Raw genomic sequence first — 19,919 nt, 5'->3', positions numbered from 1 at the left:
TGGAATAGGAATATATCTCCAGTGTTTCATTAATGACTAACTAGGTCAATATGCCTCGTTGTGCTGAGGGAAATGGTGCCCAGAACTCTGTGTCAATCTAGACCAGACCAGGCACAAAATATACCAAACAAGACATTACATCGATCAGCAGCCATGCCTACCAGCAGAAACTGAGTGAACTCCCCATAGTTCAGGTGTTTCTTCCTCTCTGCGCCAAAGTGAAGCTGAGCAAGCTCGGAGTTCCAGTTAAAGGGGATGTGCTGGTGAATAGTGGTCTGTCCAAAAACTTGTTTCACATCCTCTGAAATCACAGAGAAGCTTGATGTGAGAAATGGCACAAAAGACATGGAACAGGAGGATTGAGTTAAAAAACTATGTATTGTTTCCATGATGATTACCAATGCATATCCAGGACTTTTTCAGTCATTCGTGATTACTGGAATGATGAATGGATTTTTTTAAATCATTCTAGAGGGATTACATTCACAAAGAGCAATTTATAGCCGATGTTGAGCTGAGCATAACTTGAAAAAATGTATATATGCTATAGATATGTCCATGTCTTTTTACAATTTGTTTTACATTCCATAACTTTTCCATGCCAATTGTACAATTCCCTGATTTCCAGGTTTTCCAATTACCATAATTAGAGAGTAAAAGTATCAAATTGATTAATTTTAAAAGGTTAGTTCATCTTTGTGTGCCACACAAGAAATAGATAGGGGTTTGGAACAACACAAAGTTAGGTAAATGATGACAGAATTTAGAATTTTCACTCTTTAAAATGAACTAACCTGAATATACGGCATTCATGAAATACAGCCATTGCACAATCAATCAGCTAAAATAATTCTTAGCAACAAAGATGACAATGAAAAATTATTTTGTTGAGAAGTATGGAACACAAACACAGAAATCCAGCACATTTACAGACAGCATATACGGAGTACAGCAAATAGTAATTTTAGCAGACGTGTTTTACACAGCATTACTACAGAGTTCCACTGTAGAACCGCTCCAGACTAGCTCCAGACTGGCCTTTATTCTATCAGTGTTTATGAATCTGTCAACACTTCTCTGTTCCTTTCTCTTTATATAGTTTTTGGAGCCTACAAGTTTATTACCTCTAATTCACTTAATTGAAATTGAAGGGAAAACTGCAAAAAAAGACCCTGGTCATTTATTAATTAAAACTTACATTTTCCTAACCCTTTAAAAATAACCCTTCATAGCATGACTTGCAATGACAGGGTTTATTAAAGAGTGAAAAAAGAAAGACTGTGTAATGTAACAGCGAGAGACCTATAATGACATTAAGAGGGTTATAAACGAGAGTCTCCTGTTCGCTTCAACACAGAGTGGCATTTCATTTTCCGACCCTCTGTAGTGCATCACAATAAAGTGACTTTGACATGACCATAATCTTAGTCAGAAGTTATTTGCTATTTACGTTGAGGAGATTATAGCAGTTGCAAAACAGGTGTATGAGACAAATACTGCCAATACGTTCTCCTTACAGCACCCTATTGATGAAATTAACAACAAAAGGCCTTTGAATAGAACAGAAATATCCCATCTAAAAAACAGTCAAATATTAGAACATTTGCATGTATTATCTGGTCTTATTCCCCACTAAGTAAACAGGTTGATGAAAGTCTCTTTCTCACCGCCTAGGCACTTTGCATTGTGCATTTTAAAAAAGCTGATCTGACAGCTCTCACCAACAGAAGGCAAATTATTCTATGTCGATTACAGAACACTGAAACACTTGGAAAGCGCATGCAGCCTTTTTGCACAAAAGTGTTCTGTAGAACAAAGGTAACAATAAAAGCAACATCTAACAATGTTCATGTATTACTATTACTGTACAACTCATTGTTCTTCTATCTTGTCTGGCATCAAATAACCACAGTGAATGTCCAGTGTAAGATTATACTGATGTCCACTAGGGGACCATTTAAAATCAATCTCCCTTTTAACGATCACTGACAGTGCTTGAATAAACCCAATTACCTTCTGATCCTGTGAGGTAATAACTTTGTTCATTGACAGGGAGTGGTCTGTTTAAGCAAACATTCAGATTAAACTACTTAACCTCAACCTTTTGTTTTATTTTGGTCAGGTGATTTAAGGTGCTTTGGCATTGTAATCTCATGAGGTTTCCTCATAGCTGAAGGCTTAAATCAATAAGTGCTAAGGCCAAAACACCATTCTTCAAGACAACTGAATATTAAATGGTAATAAAAAGTCTTGCTCTATTAAAATATAAACTCTTCCCTCAGTTGTAAATTAAAACACTGCACTACGGTGAATCTCCTGAAGGCTGTCAAAAAATATCCCACTATCATATTTTCATGAAATATCATATCATATTTCACATAAAAATATTAATATTAAACAAATAAAATATATTTTGCCTACATTTAGGACCATTAAAGGATTCCAGCTGGATCTTATGAAGGCTATATGTGCTTTTTGAAGCCTCAAAGATTTGGCACCCATTCACTTGCATTTTAGCTGAAACATACTTCCAAAAATCTTAATATGTGTTCTGCTGAAGAAAGAAAGTCATACACATCTGGGATGGCATGAGGGTGAGTAAATGATGAGAGAATTTGCATTTTTGGATGAACTATCCCTTTAATATTTTTTGCATTGGTCATTATTTTCAGGACAATTATGTAAGCATATTTTACCCCCTAATTGAACTGTAATTCATCCTGACATTTAACGTTTCTTATTAATATTATTTTCAATAATGATTCTCATTACGTAATACAGTAGTCTTTTTACTGTATTACGGATAAACAAAATCAGCATAAATTAAAGGCAGTTAAACAAATACTCAATAATCATAATGTATAAAATTATATATATATATATATATATATATATATATATATATATATATATATATAATAATAAATTAGAGTAGTGAGAATATTGCGGTAATGGGAATGAGGGGGGTGGGGTAATATTGTGACAAATAACTTGACATTTTCTTGACACGTTTCATGAGATTCGCCAACAAATGTACTGTTTAGCACTTAAATGTAATGAATGAAAAAAATCAAGCAGATACATAGTATTAAAACAGATCCTGACTCAAAAAAAAAAAAAAAAATAGAAACAACATGTTTAAAGCTTACCAAAAGTGGCAACTCCATTTCCAGTTTTGTCGAAGAGCTGAAAGGTAACCATGAAGAGAGCATCCAGAGCACAAAGCAAAAACTCAGGAAAGGAGATCAACCTGATGAAGAGAAACAGACTTACAACTTACATACTGCGGACACTTCACTCCATGAGCCTGGCATTACATTATTGTATGATGAGAGGGTATCATTCACTGATTACTGCTTCCTGTCACCAAACAAAAAAAGGTAGCACATATTTTCATTGTGAACACTTGACACTTGAATGATTTGTTCAACTGTAATTATCAGCCTAAAATTATGATGTACAAACAATCTAAACACACAGTCCAGCTTCAATTCTAGGCCCAGAGATTAAGTAAATGACAAAACAATTTGACATAACAAGCTATTCAATTATCCCAATCTTGATTGAAGTGCTTTCAATTTGACTGTCAAATGTCATTACCTTACTGAAAATGGGACCAGTTCAAATAAGACCCTCAGGATGGTTGGGAACTCAGTACACAAAGTGATTACAGAAGAAGTAATGTGAGGAAATGTACAGTCCTGCCATGCACGTCATGCCATTTTTTTAGATAAACATCAGGAACATAAAATAAGCACATATGCTTTGCAATACATTGACTTAATTAGTTTCTATATATACACTCACCTAAAGGATTATTAGGAACACCTGTTCAATTTCTCATTAATGCAATTATCTAATCAACCAATCACATGGCAGTTGCTTCAATGCATTTATGGGTGTGGTCCTGGTCAAGACAATCTCCTGAACTCCAAACTGAATGTCAGAATGGGAAAGAAAGGTGATTTTAGCAATTTTGAGTGTGGCATGGTTGTTGGTGCCAGACGGGCCGGTCTGAGTATTTCACAATCTGCTCAGTTACTGGGATTTTCACGCACAACCATTTCTAGGGTTTACAAAGAATGGTGTGAAAAGGGAAAAACATCCAGTATGTGGCAGTCCTGTGGGCGAAAATGCCTTGTTGATGCTAGAGGTCAGAGGAGAATGGGCCGACTGATTCAAGCTGATAGAAGAGCAACTTTGCCTGAAATAACCACTCGTTACAACCGAGGTATGCAGCAAAGCATTTGTGAAGGAAACATGTTGCCTGGTCTGATGAGTCTCGATTTCTGTTGAGACATTCAGATGGTAGAGTCAGAATTTGGCGTAAACAGAATGAGAACATGGATCCATCATGCCTTGTTACCACTGTGCAGGCTGGTGGTGGTGGTGTAATGGTGTGGGGGATGGTTTCTTGGCACACTTTAGGCCCCTTAGTGCCAATTGGTCATCGTTTAAATGCCACGGCCTACCTGAGCATTGTTTCTGACCATGTCCATCCCTTTATGGCCACCATGTACCCATCCTCTGATGGCTACTTCCAGCAGGAAAATGCACCATGTCACAAAGCTCGAATCATTTCAAATTGGTTTCTTGAACATGACAATGACTTCACTGTACTAAAATGGCCCCCACAGTCACCAGATCTCAACCCAATAGAGCATCTTTGGGATGTGGTGGAACGGGAGCTTTGTGCCCTGGATGTGCATCCCACAAATCTCCATCAACTGCAAGATGCTATCCTATCAATATGGGCCAACATTTCTAAAGAATGCTTTCAGCACCTTGTTGAATCAATGCCACGTAGAATTAAGGCAGTTCTGAAGGCGAAAGGGGGTCAAACACAGTATTAGTATGGTGTTCCTAATAATCCTTTAGGTGAGTGTATATATAGGGGGAACAGCATTCCTTCTGCAAATGACTAAAAGTTTGAATTATAATGGAGAGCATGATATTTGCCAAGCCATCATAAAATACATAAACAAGCACACAAACACAAACATACCGACCTCATCAAATAAGCAATTTCAACATTCATAGGAAACCCTGGGGACCATGCAATCTAGTCTTTATTTAAGCACAGTTCAAAGTTGCCTAAACTCCATTATGAATTTCACAAATGGATACAGCAATTACTCGAGGTCACTGCTAACGAGCAGACCCAATGCATGCATCTCTAATTTATTTCAATTTCCAGGGAGCAATGATTACATTTTCGTGGCCACTCTAATTAATTTTGTTACTGATGAAATTCAAAGGAATTGAGAATTTGTGTGCTTCCAGCATGCCAAATCAGGCACATTGTGGAGTCAAGAGTAATTGTTTTATTAACTAAGCTGACAGTTGGAGAACAGGAGCCTGTTGTTTCAGAGTGGGTGGAGAGCTACAAAGGCGATCCGCAGGGCCCAGGCATCTATGATTAAAACCAAAAAGCAAACAGTAATGATACAGCTATTGCTGCTTCTACAAAAAGTCAAACTCAGCGAGATCTCGGAACCCGGAAGCCATTTAAAGGCAGGGATGGTCTTCTAATCGTCAGATGGTATAGCTTTTATTTTAGATCAGATTTGGGCTTGATGGTCAGTGTCACATTGATTTTGGGAGTGTACCTGCAATTATGTTCTATCAACACACACCAAAACAAGTTACAGAGTGGGCGTAGCTTCCCCAGCAGCATGCCAGACATGAGGTCTATGATGGTTGATTAACAGTCAACTAACATTTACAGAGATACAAAGACAAACACAAAAGAAAACTGAGCTGGCATAGCCATGTAAAATAAACTAGACCACTGCTTAGATAATAAGCTCAATGTAGAACATCCTCCAACCATCAACTAACATGGCACATACCCAGAATGGTTCACGGTAAGGTGCAGTATGCAAAAACTATTACATTCCTTTAATATGACACTGAAACTGTTCAACAATTCACATGGAACTTTGTTTTTCCAAATATAAAAAAGAATGGAAAATGCAGTTATTTAATATGATATATTATGACTAGCTGAAGGATGATAAATCCAACCTGGTCTCACAGAATCATGTTATTATATGTTTTGCAAAATTATATTCATTGTGGACGACCCCACACACCCCTCACACAAACTCTTCACACTCATGCCATCTGGCAAGAGGTACCGAAGCATTCGAGCCCTCACGGCCAGACTGTGTAACAGCTTCTTCCCCCAAGCCATCAGACTCCTCAATACTCAGAGACTGGTTTGACACACACGTCCTGAGTTGCACTTTCATTTTGTCACTTTATACCTGGCTGCTACCTCATTAACTGCTATGTGCATAGAACACTATCTCATAGTATGTTATCTTTACATTTGGCATTTTTAGAAACTGTCATCTTTTGCACTACTGTGTACTGGTCGGCGCTGCACTGTCTCTTACTGAGTCTATTGTCCTGTTCATTTTTAGTAATTTATTGTACTGTCCCGTACTTTTTGCACACGTTTGCACGTGCACTTTATATAGGTATGTTATTTAGTCTGTGTAGTCATGTGGTTCTGTGTTTGTCCTATGTTGTTTTATATAGCACCATGGTCCTGGATGAACGTTGTCTCGTTTCGTTGTGTTGTATATGTTTGAAACAACATCAAAAACCACTTGACTTGACTTAAACTCAGTTTATCACAATTCCTGACATTTAATCTAAGGAAACATTCCCTGTCAGTTAGGATCACTGCTTAATTTTAAGAATGTGAAACATCAGAATAATAGTAGAGAGAATTATTTCTTTCAGATTTTATTTCTTTCATCATATTTCCAGTGGGTCAGAAGTTTACATACACTATGTTAGTATTTGGTAGCATTGCCTTTACATTTTTTAACTTGGGCCAATCGTTTTGGGTGGCCTTCCACAAGCCTCTCAAAATAAGTTGCCAGAATTTTGGCCCATTCCTCCAGACAGAACTGGTGTAACCGAGTCAGGATTGTAGGCCTCCTTGCTCGCACATGCTTTTTCAGTTCTGCCCACAAATTTTCTATCGGCTTGAGGTCAGAGCTTTGTGATGGCCACTGTAATTCCTTGACTTTGTTGCCCTTCAGCCATTTTGCCACAACTTTGGAGGTATGCTTGTGGTTATTGTCCATTTAGAAAGACCCATTTGCGACCAAGCTTTACCTTCTTGGCTGATGTCTTGAGATGTTGCATCAATATATACACATAATTTTCCTTCCTAATGATGCCATATACAGTATTTTGTGAAGTGCACCAGACCCTCCTGCAACAAAGCACCCCCACAACATGATGCTGCCAGCTGAATGCTTCAAAGTTGGGATGGTGTTCTTCGACTTGCAAGCCTCACCATTTTTCCTCCAAATATAACAATGGTCATTATGTCCAAACAGATACATTTTTGTTTCATTAGACAACAGGACATTTCTCTGAATAGTAAGATCTTCAACCATATTTGCTCTCTGAAAAGTAAGATCTTTGTCCACATGTGCTCTTGCAAACTGTAGTCTCGCTTTTTTACGCTGTTTTGGATCAGTGGCTTCTTCCTATGCGATATAGGACTTGTTTTACTGTGGATATAGATACTTGTCTACCTGTTTCCTCCAGCATCTTCACAAGGTTCTTTGCTGTTGTTCTGGGATTGATTTGCACTTTTCACACCAAACTATGTTCATCTCTAGGAGACAGAATGCATCTCCTTCCTGAGTGGTATGGTGGCTGCATGGTCCCATGGTGTTTATACTTGAGTACTATTGTTTGTACAGATGAACATGGTACCTTCAGGCATTTGGAAATTGTTCCCAAGGATGAACCAGACTTGTGGAGGTCAACACATTTTTTTTCTGAGGTCTTCTTTTGATTATCCAATGATGTCAAGCAAAATGGCACGGAGTTTGAAGGTAGGCCTTAAAATACATCCACAAGTACACCTCCAATTCAGTACACCTCCTATCAGAATCTAATTGGCTAATTGCCTAAAGGCTTGACGTGATATTCTGGAATTTTCCAAGCTGTTTAAAGGCACCGTTAACTTAGTGTATGTAAATTTCTGACACACTGGAATTGTGATATAGTCAAGTAAATGTGAAACAATCTGCCTGCAAACAAATGTTGGAAAAATGTCTTGTGTCATGCACAAAGTAGATGTCCTAAACGACTTGCTACAATATTAATATAATTGTGTTATTAATTTTTAATGTTTGTATGCTAATCAGAATGGCAGAACGGGTTTCACATCTAGGCATACGTTTTGCAAAGTATTTTCTTTTATCACACAGCGGGGGCCACAAACCTTTAAATTGTGTTGTTTCTGAAACAGAAAGGTGCTGGTAAACACTGTCCTTAGCAGAAACACTATTTACAGACTTATTATTTGAGTGGCTTAGCGTAGTAGCTTTTATCCATGACAGGTGAGGAGAGAGCACCTTCAATAAGCTCTGGCCCTGTCATTGTCACTGACAAGCATGGATGTGGAGGGACAGGGGCTGGTTTAGCTTTCCCTGAGTGCATACCTCAGACCAGCCTAAAGGAACATGGGCATGGACTGCCATGGACTACCATTTTCTCAGCATGTGCTCTTTACAAAGTTTTAACCCCCAAGAGGCTATGGAGTTTCGCACTTGAAGAGTTTTTCCATCAAAAATGGAGAGGGGGAGAAAAGAGAGAGGGAGAAAGGGAGAAAAAGAGAGAATGTGTCTGGCAGATCTTTGAATCAGCAGGGAAGTCTACATGTGTTGAATGAATGATTCAGAACCGTTGGCAGGATGCCGCTCAAACAGGGCTGAGTGAATAAAGGAGAAGTGATTCAGTGCCTGATGGATGTCACCATATCACTTGATTTATTCCAGCTCAGGAGGAGGTAGAAAATGCATCATGCTGTTTGTATCCATCTTGTGAAACAGAGATAACCTGGAAATCATCTCAATCAGATGAAAACCTACCTCGGTTGTAAAACATTTTGTGTTCACCAAAAACATTGGCTCCCAAGAAAACCCACACAAACACATTTACTGTAGCTGTAGATAGTTCAGAGATTTTGACTCAACTATAATGTGGAGTGTGAAATTAGTTTATTTTCTAATTGGTACAATATTTAAATGAAAAGGCTAACGACTTTATTTCTTTCATGGAACACAAAATGAGATGTTAGGCAGCAGGTTAAGACTCGGTCACCATTCACAGGTTCATTGCATCTTTTTTTCCAAACAATGAAAGTGAATGGTGACTGAGACTATCATTCTGCATAACATCTCCTTTTGTGTTCCATGGAGGATTTGAACAACATATGGGTGAGTAACTGTTGAATTAATTTTATTTTGGGGTAAACTGCAGTATCCCTTAAAGAAATGTTCAAAACAAGTTAGCTTTCATGCATTTATGGCATAAAGTTGATTACCACAAAACAAATGTTTCACTCATCCCTCCCTTTCTTTCAAAAAGGCGAAAATCAAGGTTACAGTGAGGCACATACAATGGAAGTGAATGGGGCCAATTTTTATAGGGTTTAAACACAGAAATGTGAAACTTAAAATTTTATAAAAGCAATTGCATTCGTTCTTCTGTTAAAACTCATGTATTATTTGAGCTGTAAAGTTGTTTAAATTGTCATTTTTACAGTCATTTTAGGGTTTTAGGCTTCATTGACATCACAACGTAATTACACAAAATCATATTTACATGCATATCCTTTATGTCTTGTGGCTATACGTTTGGAAAAGTGAGTATTTTAATATTTAAAAAGTGGGCCCATTCACTTCCTTTGTTAGTATATCACTGTAACCTTGATATTTGCTTTTTTGAAAAAAAAGGAGGGACGAGTAAACATTTATTTTTGTGTTAATCAATATTATGCCACAAATGCTGTCGATTGAGCTTAACTTTTATTGAACCTGGAATATTCCTTAAAGGCCTTGCTAAAGAGCTCATGCCATCATAATTCTAGAACCAAGGGCCTACAATTAAAGTTTCTTAATTTTCAACATTCCACAATCCTGACAGCATGAAGGTTCTGAGCACTACCACCTCTACAATCAAAATATAGAAATTCTTGTTTTATTTACCAAGCACAGTCAACTACAAACAATGTGCAAGTCTTATATAAAAAAACAGTGCTTGCTTCCGAAAATAAACTGAAAGCACAATGCTTACCAATATACTCTACAAACCTTTATCCATGAGCTTGATTAAATCAAGCAATCCTCTTATTTTTACTCAAAGCCCTGTTAATTAAAAAAATGATGTTCAGAAACAGAGCTCAGGCCATGATTTCCTAATAGTTATCCGTTAATAGCTGAGATGCAGCAATTTATCCATCCTCAAAGTCGCACAAAGCATGAGAGCTGAATGGCACAGGCAATTACGGTGCATGTGTACCTCTCCCGGTCTAAGGCAGCCCTAATAATGTGTGCCGCATGACCACATTCACTCTGTGCGTAATGTTGCCCGAGTGGTTGCCACGGCAACACACAATCTTTTTGGACTTACGCTTGCGTATCATTGGCCATCATTATGTATCATTAAAAGCATACATATTAATGCAAAAAGGGGTTGAGCCGTGCTGCCTGGATGGAGCAGCACCTGAACCATCTGTGCCACGTAAAGATGTCTAACCTTTCCTCCTAATGCAGGATTAAATGCGGAATATACCGCCGCATAAACCACAGCAAATGCTTTGTTCAGAAATACTTGGAACTGTAATTTACAAAAGTCCTGAATATTAATGAAAGACATAAATTCACGCTGTGTCTTGCTCTTTTGTATTTAAACATTGAATTAAATATGAGAAAATCTAGGTGGGCCTTTCTCTTTTGTGTTTTGCAGGATATTTTGATTTGTTTCCAAACTATAACCAGCTAAAGGTCTAAAGGCAACTCAAAAATGTTCTATCAACAATCGTGCTGAGAAATAGATACTAACCCATGTTTGGTCTGGTCCACAACACCTGCTAGTAGGACTGTAGCCTCCTTGGACAGTCGTATGTCTGATTGTGCATGCAGGAACTTGGACACAAAGTCCTCTGGGGATATGTAAAGCTCTCCATTTCTCTCCACACTGGCATACTGTGAAGGGAAAGCTAGCATCATATATGGTGCTGAGGCCACTGCATCACAGAAAAGATACATATTTCAGTGTTTATTGAACAATCGCGAGAGCGGTCTGAAAATACTTTATCTTAAATGTGACACTCTCAAAAAAGGTATTAATGTGGTTAATACATTCTATATTTCAAAGCAGTAAACTCAAAGCATTCGATTCAATCTGATAACAAAAACAACAAATGACTTTAATCAAATATGTTGTTTAATACATTTTCATTATTTTCATTAATACATTACATGTTTAATACATTTTCCATAAAAGAGAGATTATAGTATGGCAAAATATGTCTCAATTAAAGATAAAAAAAATCACATTGATCAAAAATGCCAATCATGAATTTTCAGTATTACAAGCCCAAAACAGATAAATAAAATAAAATAGATCCTCACAGCTAAAAACTGACATGACACACAATATTACAAGGAGACAGAGTAACACTTTACAATAATATTCCCTTTGTTAACATTAGTTAATGTATTAGACATCATTAAAAACCAATGAACAATATATTTATTACAGCATTTATTAATCTTAGCTAATAAAAATACAATTGTTCATTGATAGATCATGTTGCTCATAGTGCATTAAAGGAATAATGCACCCAAAATGGAAAATTATCTCATCGTTTACTCACCCTCATGCCATCCCAGATGTCTATGAATTTCATTCATCTGCAGAACACAGACCTAAAATGTTCAGAAAAATATCTCTGCTCTGTTGGTCCATTCAATGCAAGTAAATTGTGTCCAGAACTATGAAGTGTCAAAAAACAAATAAAGTTAGCATAAAAGTAATCCACACCACTCCGATGGTTAAATCCATGTCTTCAGAAGATATATTATAAATGTGGGTGAGAAACAAGTCCTTTTTTTACTATAAATCCACTTTCAAACAGCCCTCCTATGCACATTCAGGAGCGTTCTTTTTGTTTTTTTGAAGATTTTCACATTCTTCGTGCATTTCGCCACCTACTGGACATGATTTATTTATTCTGCTTAATCCCTCCCTTTTTTCTCCTCCATGCCAAGTAGGTGGCGATATGCACAAAGAATGTGAATCACTAAAACACAGAAGAAGAATAACTCGGTACTCTCATGAATACACCTAGAAGGGCTGGTCAAAGTGGAGATTTAGAATAAGATGTATATATATATTTATCTGTTTCTCATGCATACCTATTATATAACTTCTGAAGACATGGATTTAACCACTGGATTTGTATATGTAACTTTTATGCTGCATTTATGTGCTTTTTGGAGCTTTAAAGTTTTGGTCACCATTCACTTGCATTGTATGACCACCAGAGCTGAAATAATCTTCTAAAAATCTTTGTTTGTGTTCGGGAGAAGAAAGAAAGTCACTCATCTGGGATGACATGAGGGTGAGTAAATAGAGATAATTAAAATTATTGGGTGAACTATCCCTTTAAATAATGCCAACAAATACAACTTTTGATTTAAAAAAATATATTATTATATGTTGAATTAATCTTAACAAATGGAAACTGATTGTAAAATGTTACTGGAGACTGAGTGTAATTCTTGTCTAATCTACTGTAAATAACAGACATTAGAAAGTCAGCAAAATGTTGATTATCGAATAATAATAGGAGCAGGAATATTAATAAAGCATATGTTAGGTTGATTCTGGCTTGTTGTTAAATTAATTTGTTGTTAGATTCATTTCATAACTGTTTATTAAAATAGGCTACTAAATCCATGCAAAATATTATCTTGTGCTTTTAAGGAACTCTGCTTCATATATTCATGTGAACTTACTATGAGTTACATACAGTACTCGTTCCATTTTAAAATTAAACCTCAGGTTTTCTTTCTGCATTGAGAAATGTATTACATGATTACATCAGATATATCTAATTAACACCAGTGCTTTGGACATTGTGCTAAGGCTCCAATCTCATCATTTAAAGACTCCATCAGTGGAGATGAGTGGTGACATACCTTCATGGACTTGAGCTCTGCTGGATCAGCCCTCTTGTTTACCTTTAAATATAATAATAAAAACATGGAGACGTACTATTGAAATCTATTCACAGGGACAATATTGACAGGCATATTTATGTTGCATACATAGAGGCTCTGTGCTGTCTAACAACATTACTTTGGGCTAAAGCATTCCTATAATGATTTACCTGTGGATGGTTTACCACTGGTAATGGTGATCATGTCATCTATGATTAATGTAAAAGAAGGTTGCACCATAGCTCATTCTCCACCTTTAAAAGCATATGAACACCACCTATGGCCATTGCAGCTACACCCATAAATAACAGGTGCATAAAATCAAGCATACAGCCATGCGATTTCTTTAGAAATATACAGTAGAATGAGCGTACTAAAGCCCCTTTGTGCACAAAGTGATTGGTTTGGGGAAAATGGTTTGCTGAGCATTTTGATTGGCCTACAGAAAGTCCAGACCCCTTTAAAATGGCCATGGTTTGGAGACTGAAGTTCAACCAGCACATATTGGTGTTGTAGTTGGTGTCCACACACATTTGGCCATGTAGTGTATTCGCATAGATTTCACAATACTTGTAGATTGTCACGTGCATGTCTTTGCAGGGTAACATAAAGCAATAAGCTTGGTATTAGAAATAACACCATAACAAGCAAGTTCAAAGGAGAGGAGTGTGAACCTCTCTCGTTTTCCAAAATGTTATAAAAATCCTCTGCATCAACCCGGATGGAACCAAACAGTGATGTAAAGCACAACTTTAGCTCTATTCAGATAGTGTTCAGCGTCATACGTGCTTCATGGCACCTATTCAAACAACCAATGAGACACTAGACAGCGTGTCTACAGGTATGGAGGTGGTGCGTTTGATTCGGAAATTACCCCATACATTTTATATTATGAATAAATCAAAGAAATGTCCTTCAAACTTATTTCTAAGTACTACACGACTAATAATTTTAATTATGATGTCGATGTATATTGTAAACTTTGTGCTCTGCATTTATTTGGGAGTCGTCCCTACTCGACTTGTTTTTGGTCTGATTTCTGCAAGATTGTTAGAGATAATATTATTCCAAGCTTTCAACTTTGTTTTGAAAATGTTTTATTCGTTTTATTAGCTATGACATGTCTCTTCATAAGGAATATTATTTGATTAATGTTCTGCTTTTGTTGGCAAAGTTTAATATTCGTAAATGTAAGTATGGTGGTTATAAACCATTAGTTTTAACTATTAGTTTTTATAATTTCCCATTTGAGTAACAAGAAAACTGTAAAGTGTATTGAAATATGTAAACAATTTGATATTTTTATTTAAAATGTTTATTTATTTATTTATTTTCCTGTCTGTTGTTGTTTGTTTGTTTTAATATACTTCTTGGCTCTAGATGTAAAAGTTTTGTAAGCATTAATTAAAATAAAAAAAAAATTCCTCTTCTGTCAATGTCATTGACAGACGCTAACGTTCACATCGGAAGTTAGCAGGCTAACTAACTCCATCATACCGGCTGCGGGACACTGAAGGTTAGCAGCTTATCTCATTTGCACTGCGGGGCAATCTTGTGTTAATGTTTGCTGGATATACATATGATTCATGACCAAACACTGAGATCATTTCATCTGCAGAAACAACGCTGTGCGGGAATAGCGCTTACCTTTGCTGCCATGCTCAGCTAGCTCAGGGAAGGGGAAGATTTCTCCACCATGATGACGTTTCCATGGAGATCACGTGCAGGACAGCGGGGAGGAAAGCGGCTCTAACACCCACTAGAGTTATTCCTAATATGCTATATGAATAGTCATGCCATTTATAACTCTTATGACATCTAAAATGAAAAACTGTCCATTTATTAAGAAATGTTACAGGTGTTACTTCATTTCCCCCTTTCTCTCCAACCCTCACTGAGAAACGGTCTTTAGGAATTTAGGTATTTATTTTCATCCTGTTAGGTTTTATGTTGTTCCCTGTTCTTATTGCCCATAACACAACAATTAAACATGACCTTATGCTCTATTTATATATTCTATTCTATTGTATTTGGATCCAACCACTGCAACTATTAGGCTACTTGCTTTGAGTAGAGAATGAACAATTATCATTATCTGCAGAATAAAAACTATTTAAAAGAGAGGAAAAGGTTTCTGAAGGAGGATGGTCTTTTTTTGTGCTTAAAATAATTCAAAGCATTTTGCCGGCTGCTTCTTGGATCCTAGGAGAACCAGTAGGAACCACCATATTTTTCACAGCAGGCTTCCATGTTACTCAAATATGCTTCACAGGGGAAATTCTCTTCTCTGAAATATCCATGGCACCTGCTCCATTTTTTATTCAGAAATATATTTCAAGATTGATTTAGTGATGCATTCTGTTAACTTTATAGGAATTCTTTCAAAATAGACTTAAATAACAAAATATCTCATCATCTTCACAGAATAGGTATTTAATTACAGTCTTTTTTCTTACTAAAAGTGATGAGTAAGACATGTTTCCCTCTAAATGTTTGATTCAAATATGTTAAATAAAATAATACAATTATTGTTTTAAAAATAACATATGCATTTGATTATTAAATGTCTGCAAATATTGTAAATTAGTTCAAATATAAATAAAACAAATCTAGTGTAAAACAATTTAAGATGGGACAGCAATTGTATTCTTTCTAAACTAATTGATTTTATTTATAAAAATGGGACATCATTATTGTATCAACTGCTTTGATATATTATAATAGACAGAACCCTGAGGAGAACTTCTCTGTGGTCCGAATCCCCTGTGGTTTGGTTTGTTGCTGAACCAAAAGACCTTTGGCATGTCTTGTCCAGGGTTACCTTCTGCCTCTCCTGGGATCAAACACATCTTTGAAGAATAGACTGAAAGGGTAGACAGACATCTTGAAGCAAAATCCCCCTATTTTAATTTGTCTAAACTCTTGAGTTTAAAAATAGAACTATAAACAAATGATTGAACCACTTTGTTGCACTTTAGCACTGGAGTGTCTCTAATAATGGCCAGTGGCTGGGGACTCAGAGGTCTCTAAGGTTAAATACCTTCTGTTTAAAGCAACAGAGACATGGAGATATGGTTTACCAAGTTGCGTCAATTTGAGATGTTGACAGTTTAATTGTAGTCTTTAAATTGCTGATGCGATTGACTGACATAATTTAACTTTTCTTTTCTGCCTCCGTTATGTTGTATTTGTTATCTTGTCCTTTTTTTTTTAGTAATCAGAGATTTCATAAATGTAACAATCATTTACTCCTGTCTTATGTATATCTCTTGAAATGAGACATGTGACCAAAGGGTTAGTTCACCCAAAAATGAAAATTATCCCATAATTGACTCACCCTCAAGCCATTCTAGGTGTATATGACTTTCTTCTTTCAGCCAAACATAATCAGAGTTATATTAAAAAATATCCTGGCTCTTCCAAGCTTTATAATGGGAGTGAATGGTACCTTAGATTTTGAAGCCCAAAAAGGCGCAATCATCCATCAAACAAATTAATCCATACGGCTCCAAGGGGTTAATAAAGTCCTTCTGAAGCAAAGTGATGCGTTTTTGTGAGAAAAATATCCCTATTTCTAACTTTATAAACTATAATCACTGACTTCCGGTAATGGTTATTTCACTCAAAATGTTTGGGTGAACTAACCCTTCAAGTCTCATGGAGAGAATGATCAATATAAATATATCATTATTATAATTAAAAAGGTGCATAAAACCAACAAACAATACATATACTGTCAGGAGTTTTGCTCATTGAGGCATTTTAAACTTTACATCCAAATTAATAGTAGTCCATTGAATTTTATAATTTTTGATTCGGCTTCATGTTATGTCTCTGATATACAAAGTGTGGCGAATATAATTCCCCTGACAACAACAGAATGAGCGTTACGGGTCTTGACAGACTCTTTGCTTATACAAAAAATAAATCTGTTTGAACAACATCCCACCAACTAATTTAGAATGTTTGGTTCTATTCAATGGGCACAAAAAACAGCTCTGACAGTAGTCCAATGATAAAACATGAACAAATTCAGTGAGCAGTTGTACTTCCCAGCTAGATATTTTTTTTAAACCTCTCACTGAGCTGTTAACACACCCATAGGGTACAGTGAATATTGGTGTTCGGTGTTCACTATACATTTAATTGCCCACTTTCTCAACATTTACACTTGTCTACACACATATGTACACTGCAGTCACCTAAACCCACCCACTCCTCTTTGCAAAAGCCTCATGGAGTCCAGCTCCTGAATGAATCTGTTTAACATCTTTCAGTTCAAATGAGTGACTTCACTAAACATGCTTTGAGGGCATATGGGATGGGCTGAAATTGCTCTGGAGGGACGGGCGGATGCGCTGGGGCAGTTTGAGAAGGTCCAGGCAAGCAGGCTTTAGCCATTTAAAAAAACAAGAGCCCACACTCAGACCTGCAACCTGAGAGGACGAAGGGTACCCCCTTTACATAAATGAATCCAGATGCTGCCCACAAACACTGGTTTTCCACGTAGAGATTGCAAGGCTCTTGGCTGCACACTTGGACCTTGGGTTCCTGCTCTTTCTCATAGCTGTTCATATAGGCGCTGTTCAACAGCATTGTGGGAGGGAAATTATCAGCCTTGTTCATCTTTGAACAAAGCAAGAACACCAGCAAATATTTAAGTCTTTTCCTTCTCCTGAGGACATGCCACCTGGCCACAACAGAGGCTTTGCTAGAAATCTGGAAAGCTGTTGCACTGCATCTACTAACAGAATGACAAAGCTTGTTAATTTACTGCTTTGTAACCTACCTGTCTTCTAAATCCAGAACATTATACATTACAGGGTTAAAGCAAGTGGTGGATGCAGCCCAAAAATGTGTAGCAGGTCTGTTCTGATTGGGTTGTGGCCAGTAGGGAAAAACAATGCAAATAATAAAATGCAAATAACCATATAATTATGCATAATTGGGATATCAAAATACAGAGGCCTGCCAACTTTTGAAAGGGAAGATAAAATGCTTTCCATACCTTGTGTTATTGACGTTAAAAGGATAGTTCACCCAAAAATGAAAATTGTCTTATAATTTACTCACACTCATGCCATCCCAGATGCAAACAATGGAAGTGAATGGGTGCCAAAATTTAGATGCTCCAAAAAGCAAATAAAGGCATAATAAAAAAATTATATATATGACTCCAGGGTTTCAATCCATATTTTCAGAAGCGATTCTGTACGAAAGGTGTGGGTGAGAAACAGATCAATATTTAAGTCTTTTTTTTTCATAAATTCTTCTCCTTGGATTTCACGAAGAATGCACTGCGAAAAAATTCAACTTCAGTTTTGTCAGATTAACAAAATTTTAAAGGTTTACTGAACAATCTAATGTACAAAAAGTTCAGATTACTTAAAACAATCAAGTAAATTTTTATGCCATTTAACACACTGTCAAGCTCAGTGTCAAGCTCAGTCCTGAGGAGGCTATTTTTGGCAGAATAATGTATTATACTACGAATAAAAATAAGGTCAGTTATTAAGTTGTCATACCTTCTTAAAGTTTTGAGTAATTGTTGCCTACACTATTTTTTTAAGTTGGAACAACTACTTGGTACTTTGGATGTACTTTGGATGGACATATGATGGACAATTGAAGAAGTAAGTTCCATTAACTTATGCACATTAGGATTAGGATTTCACTATTGAAAATGTAAGATTGTAATTTAATTCTGCACAAATGAACAAAATTACTTGAATAAAGATTTGTTCATTTTGCTGAAGGTGACTCAAAGACTCAAGTGAGTAAAATTATCCGATCTTCCCATCACTACTTTACGGGATGTAATTTTGATCCCTGTACATTTTACGGAGCATTACCGTTTATATTAATCAATTACATAAACTTAATACTTTAAACTTCTGAAACCATAAAAATCTTCTTTTCACTTTATAATGTATCGTTAATCACTATAGTAATTACAGAAATGGCACATGATGACATGAATTACATCAATAGTGGCCTTTGCAAGAGCAGTGATCAACAAACATGTAGAGAGTGCTCAGTGTCACTCACACAAACACTAAACACCATCAGAGTAACATGTGAAATTAAAATAATGCAGTAAACTTAACTAAACTACATCAGATATAACACAGAACACCCCAATGTACGGAACTGATATAAAAAATATCAAAAAAAGAAGAAACATGACTATTATAAAAAAGAAGAAACATGACTATTCCTATAAAATATAATAAAATGGAATGGGTCATGGAATTCTGGGAACACACGATTATTGTTTTTTTACTGTAATTTTAACAATAATTTACCATAAAAAGTATATGTAGTCTCTTTGTAAACATAATATTCATATATACCGTTAATGAAATGGAAACAAATCATACTTTTTATGTGGAAAAAAAGGTAATTTTTTAACATGTATTTTCTTTTTAATACATTATAATTTTTTACCATATGTTTTAAGGTATCTAACCAATTAACGTTTTTTTTTTTTTTTTTTTTTTTTACAGTGATAGATGCACACCAATGGATAGCTATTTTCTTTTTCTGTTGCTATCTGCATTTTGTATGAGGAACAAAGACACTGCATACACCAGTTCTCATGGCTACAGAGTGGACAATGTAAAAAACAAAACAAAAATCACCATGGATGCATCATGTTCAAGTCACTCAATCCATTTCAAGCATAAACACACAATCCTGTTTCACTGTTCTGTCAGAAGTGATGGGAGCTTGTAAAAAGAGAGGACAGTAAGTGTTCTCAGATATGTAGAGACATGCTAAAGAGATTAGCAATTCAAAACGTAACAAAAACTACAAATATTTTAGACAGAAAGAGAGACAGAGTGACAGAGAGACAGATAGATAGATAGA

General features: G+C 36.2%; 1 protein-coding gene across 1 annotated transcript in view; it reads right to left on the bottom strand.

Annotated features, from left to right (window-relative positions):
- LOC127650808 (electrogenic aspartate/glutamate antiporter SLC25A13, mitochondrial-like) overlaps positions 1-14,708 on the bottom strand; it is a 56,290-nt gene extending 41,582 nt beyond the window's left edge. The window contains exons 1-5 of the mRNA XM_052136445.1: positions 14,691-14,708; positions 13,029-13,070; positions 10,885-11,027; positions 3,150-3,250; positions 162-301 (exon numbers count right to left, since the gene is read on the bottom strand). Of these exons, the coding sequence (XP_051992405.1) occupies positions 162-301; positions 3,150-3,250; positions 10,885-11,027; positions 13,029-13,070; positions 14,691-14,708 (444 nt within the window). The remainder of the gene's footprint in view (positions 1-161; positions 302-3,149; positions 3,251-10,884; positions 11,028-13,028; positions 13,071-14,690) is intronic.
- Between the last annotated feature and the right edge of the window lie 5,211 nt (positions 14,709-19,919).

The sequence above is a fragment of the Xyrauchen texanus genome, chromosome 10 (genome assembly GCF_025860055.1).
Source record: "Xyrauchen texanus isolate HMW12.3.18 chromosome 10, RBS_HiC_50CHRs, whole genome shotgun sequence".
Lineage (NCBI taxonomy): Eukaryota > Metazoa > Chordata > Actinopteri > Cypriniformes > Catostomidae > Xyrauchen > Xyrauchen texanus.
The sequence above is the reverse complement of the archived record's forward strand: the minus strand, read 5'-3'. Positions and strand labels throughout refer to the sequence as shown.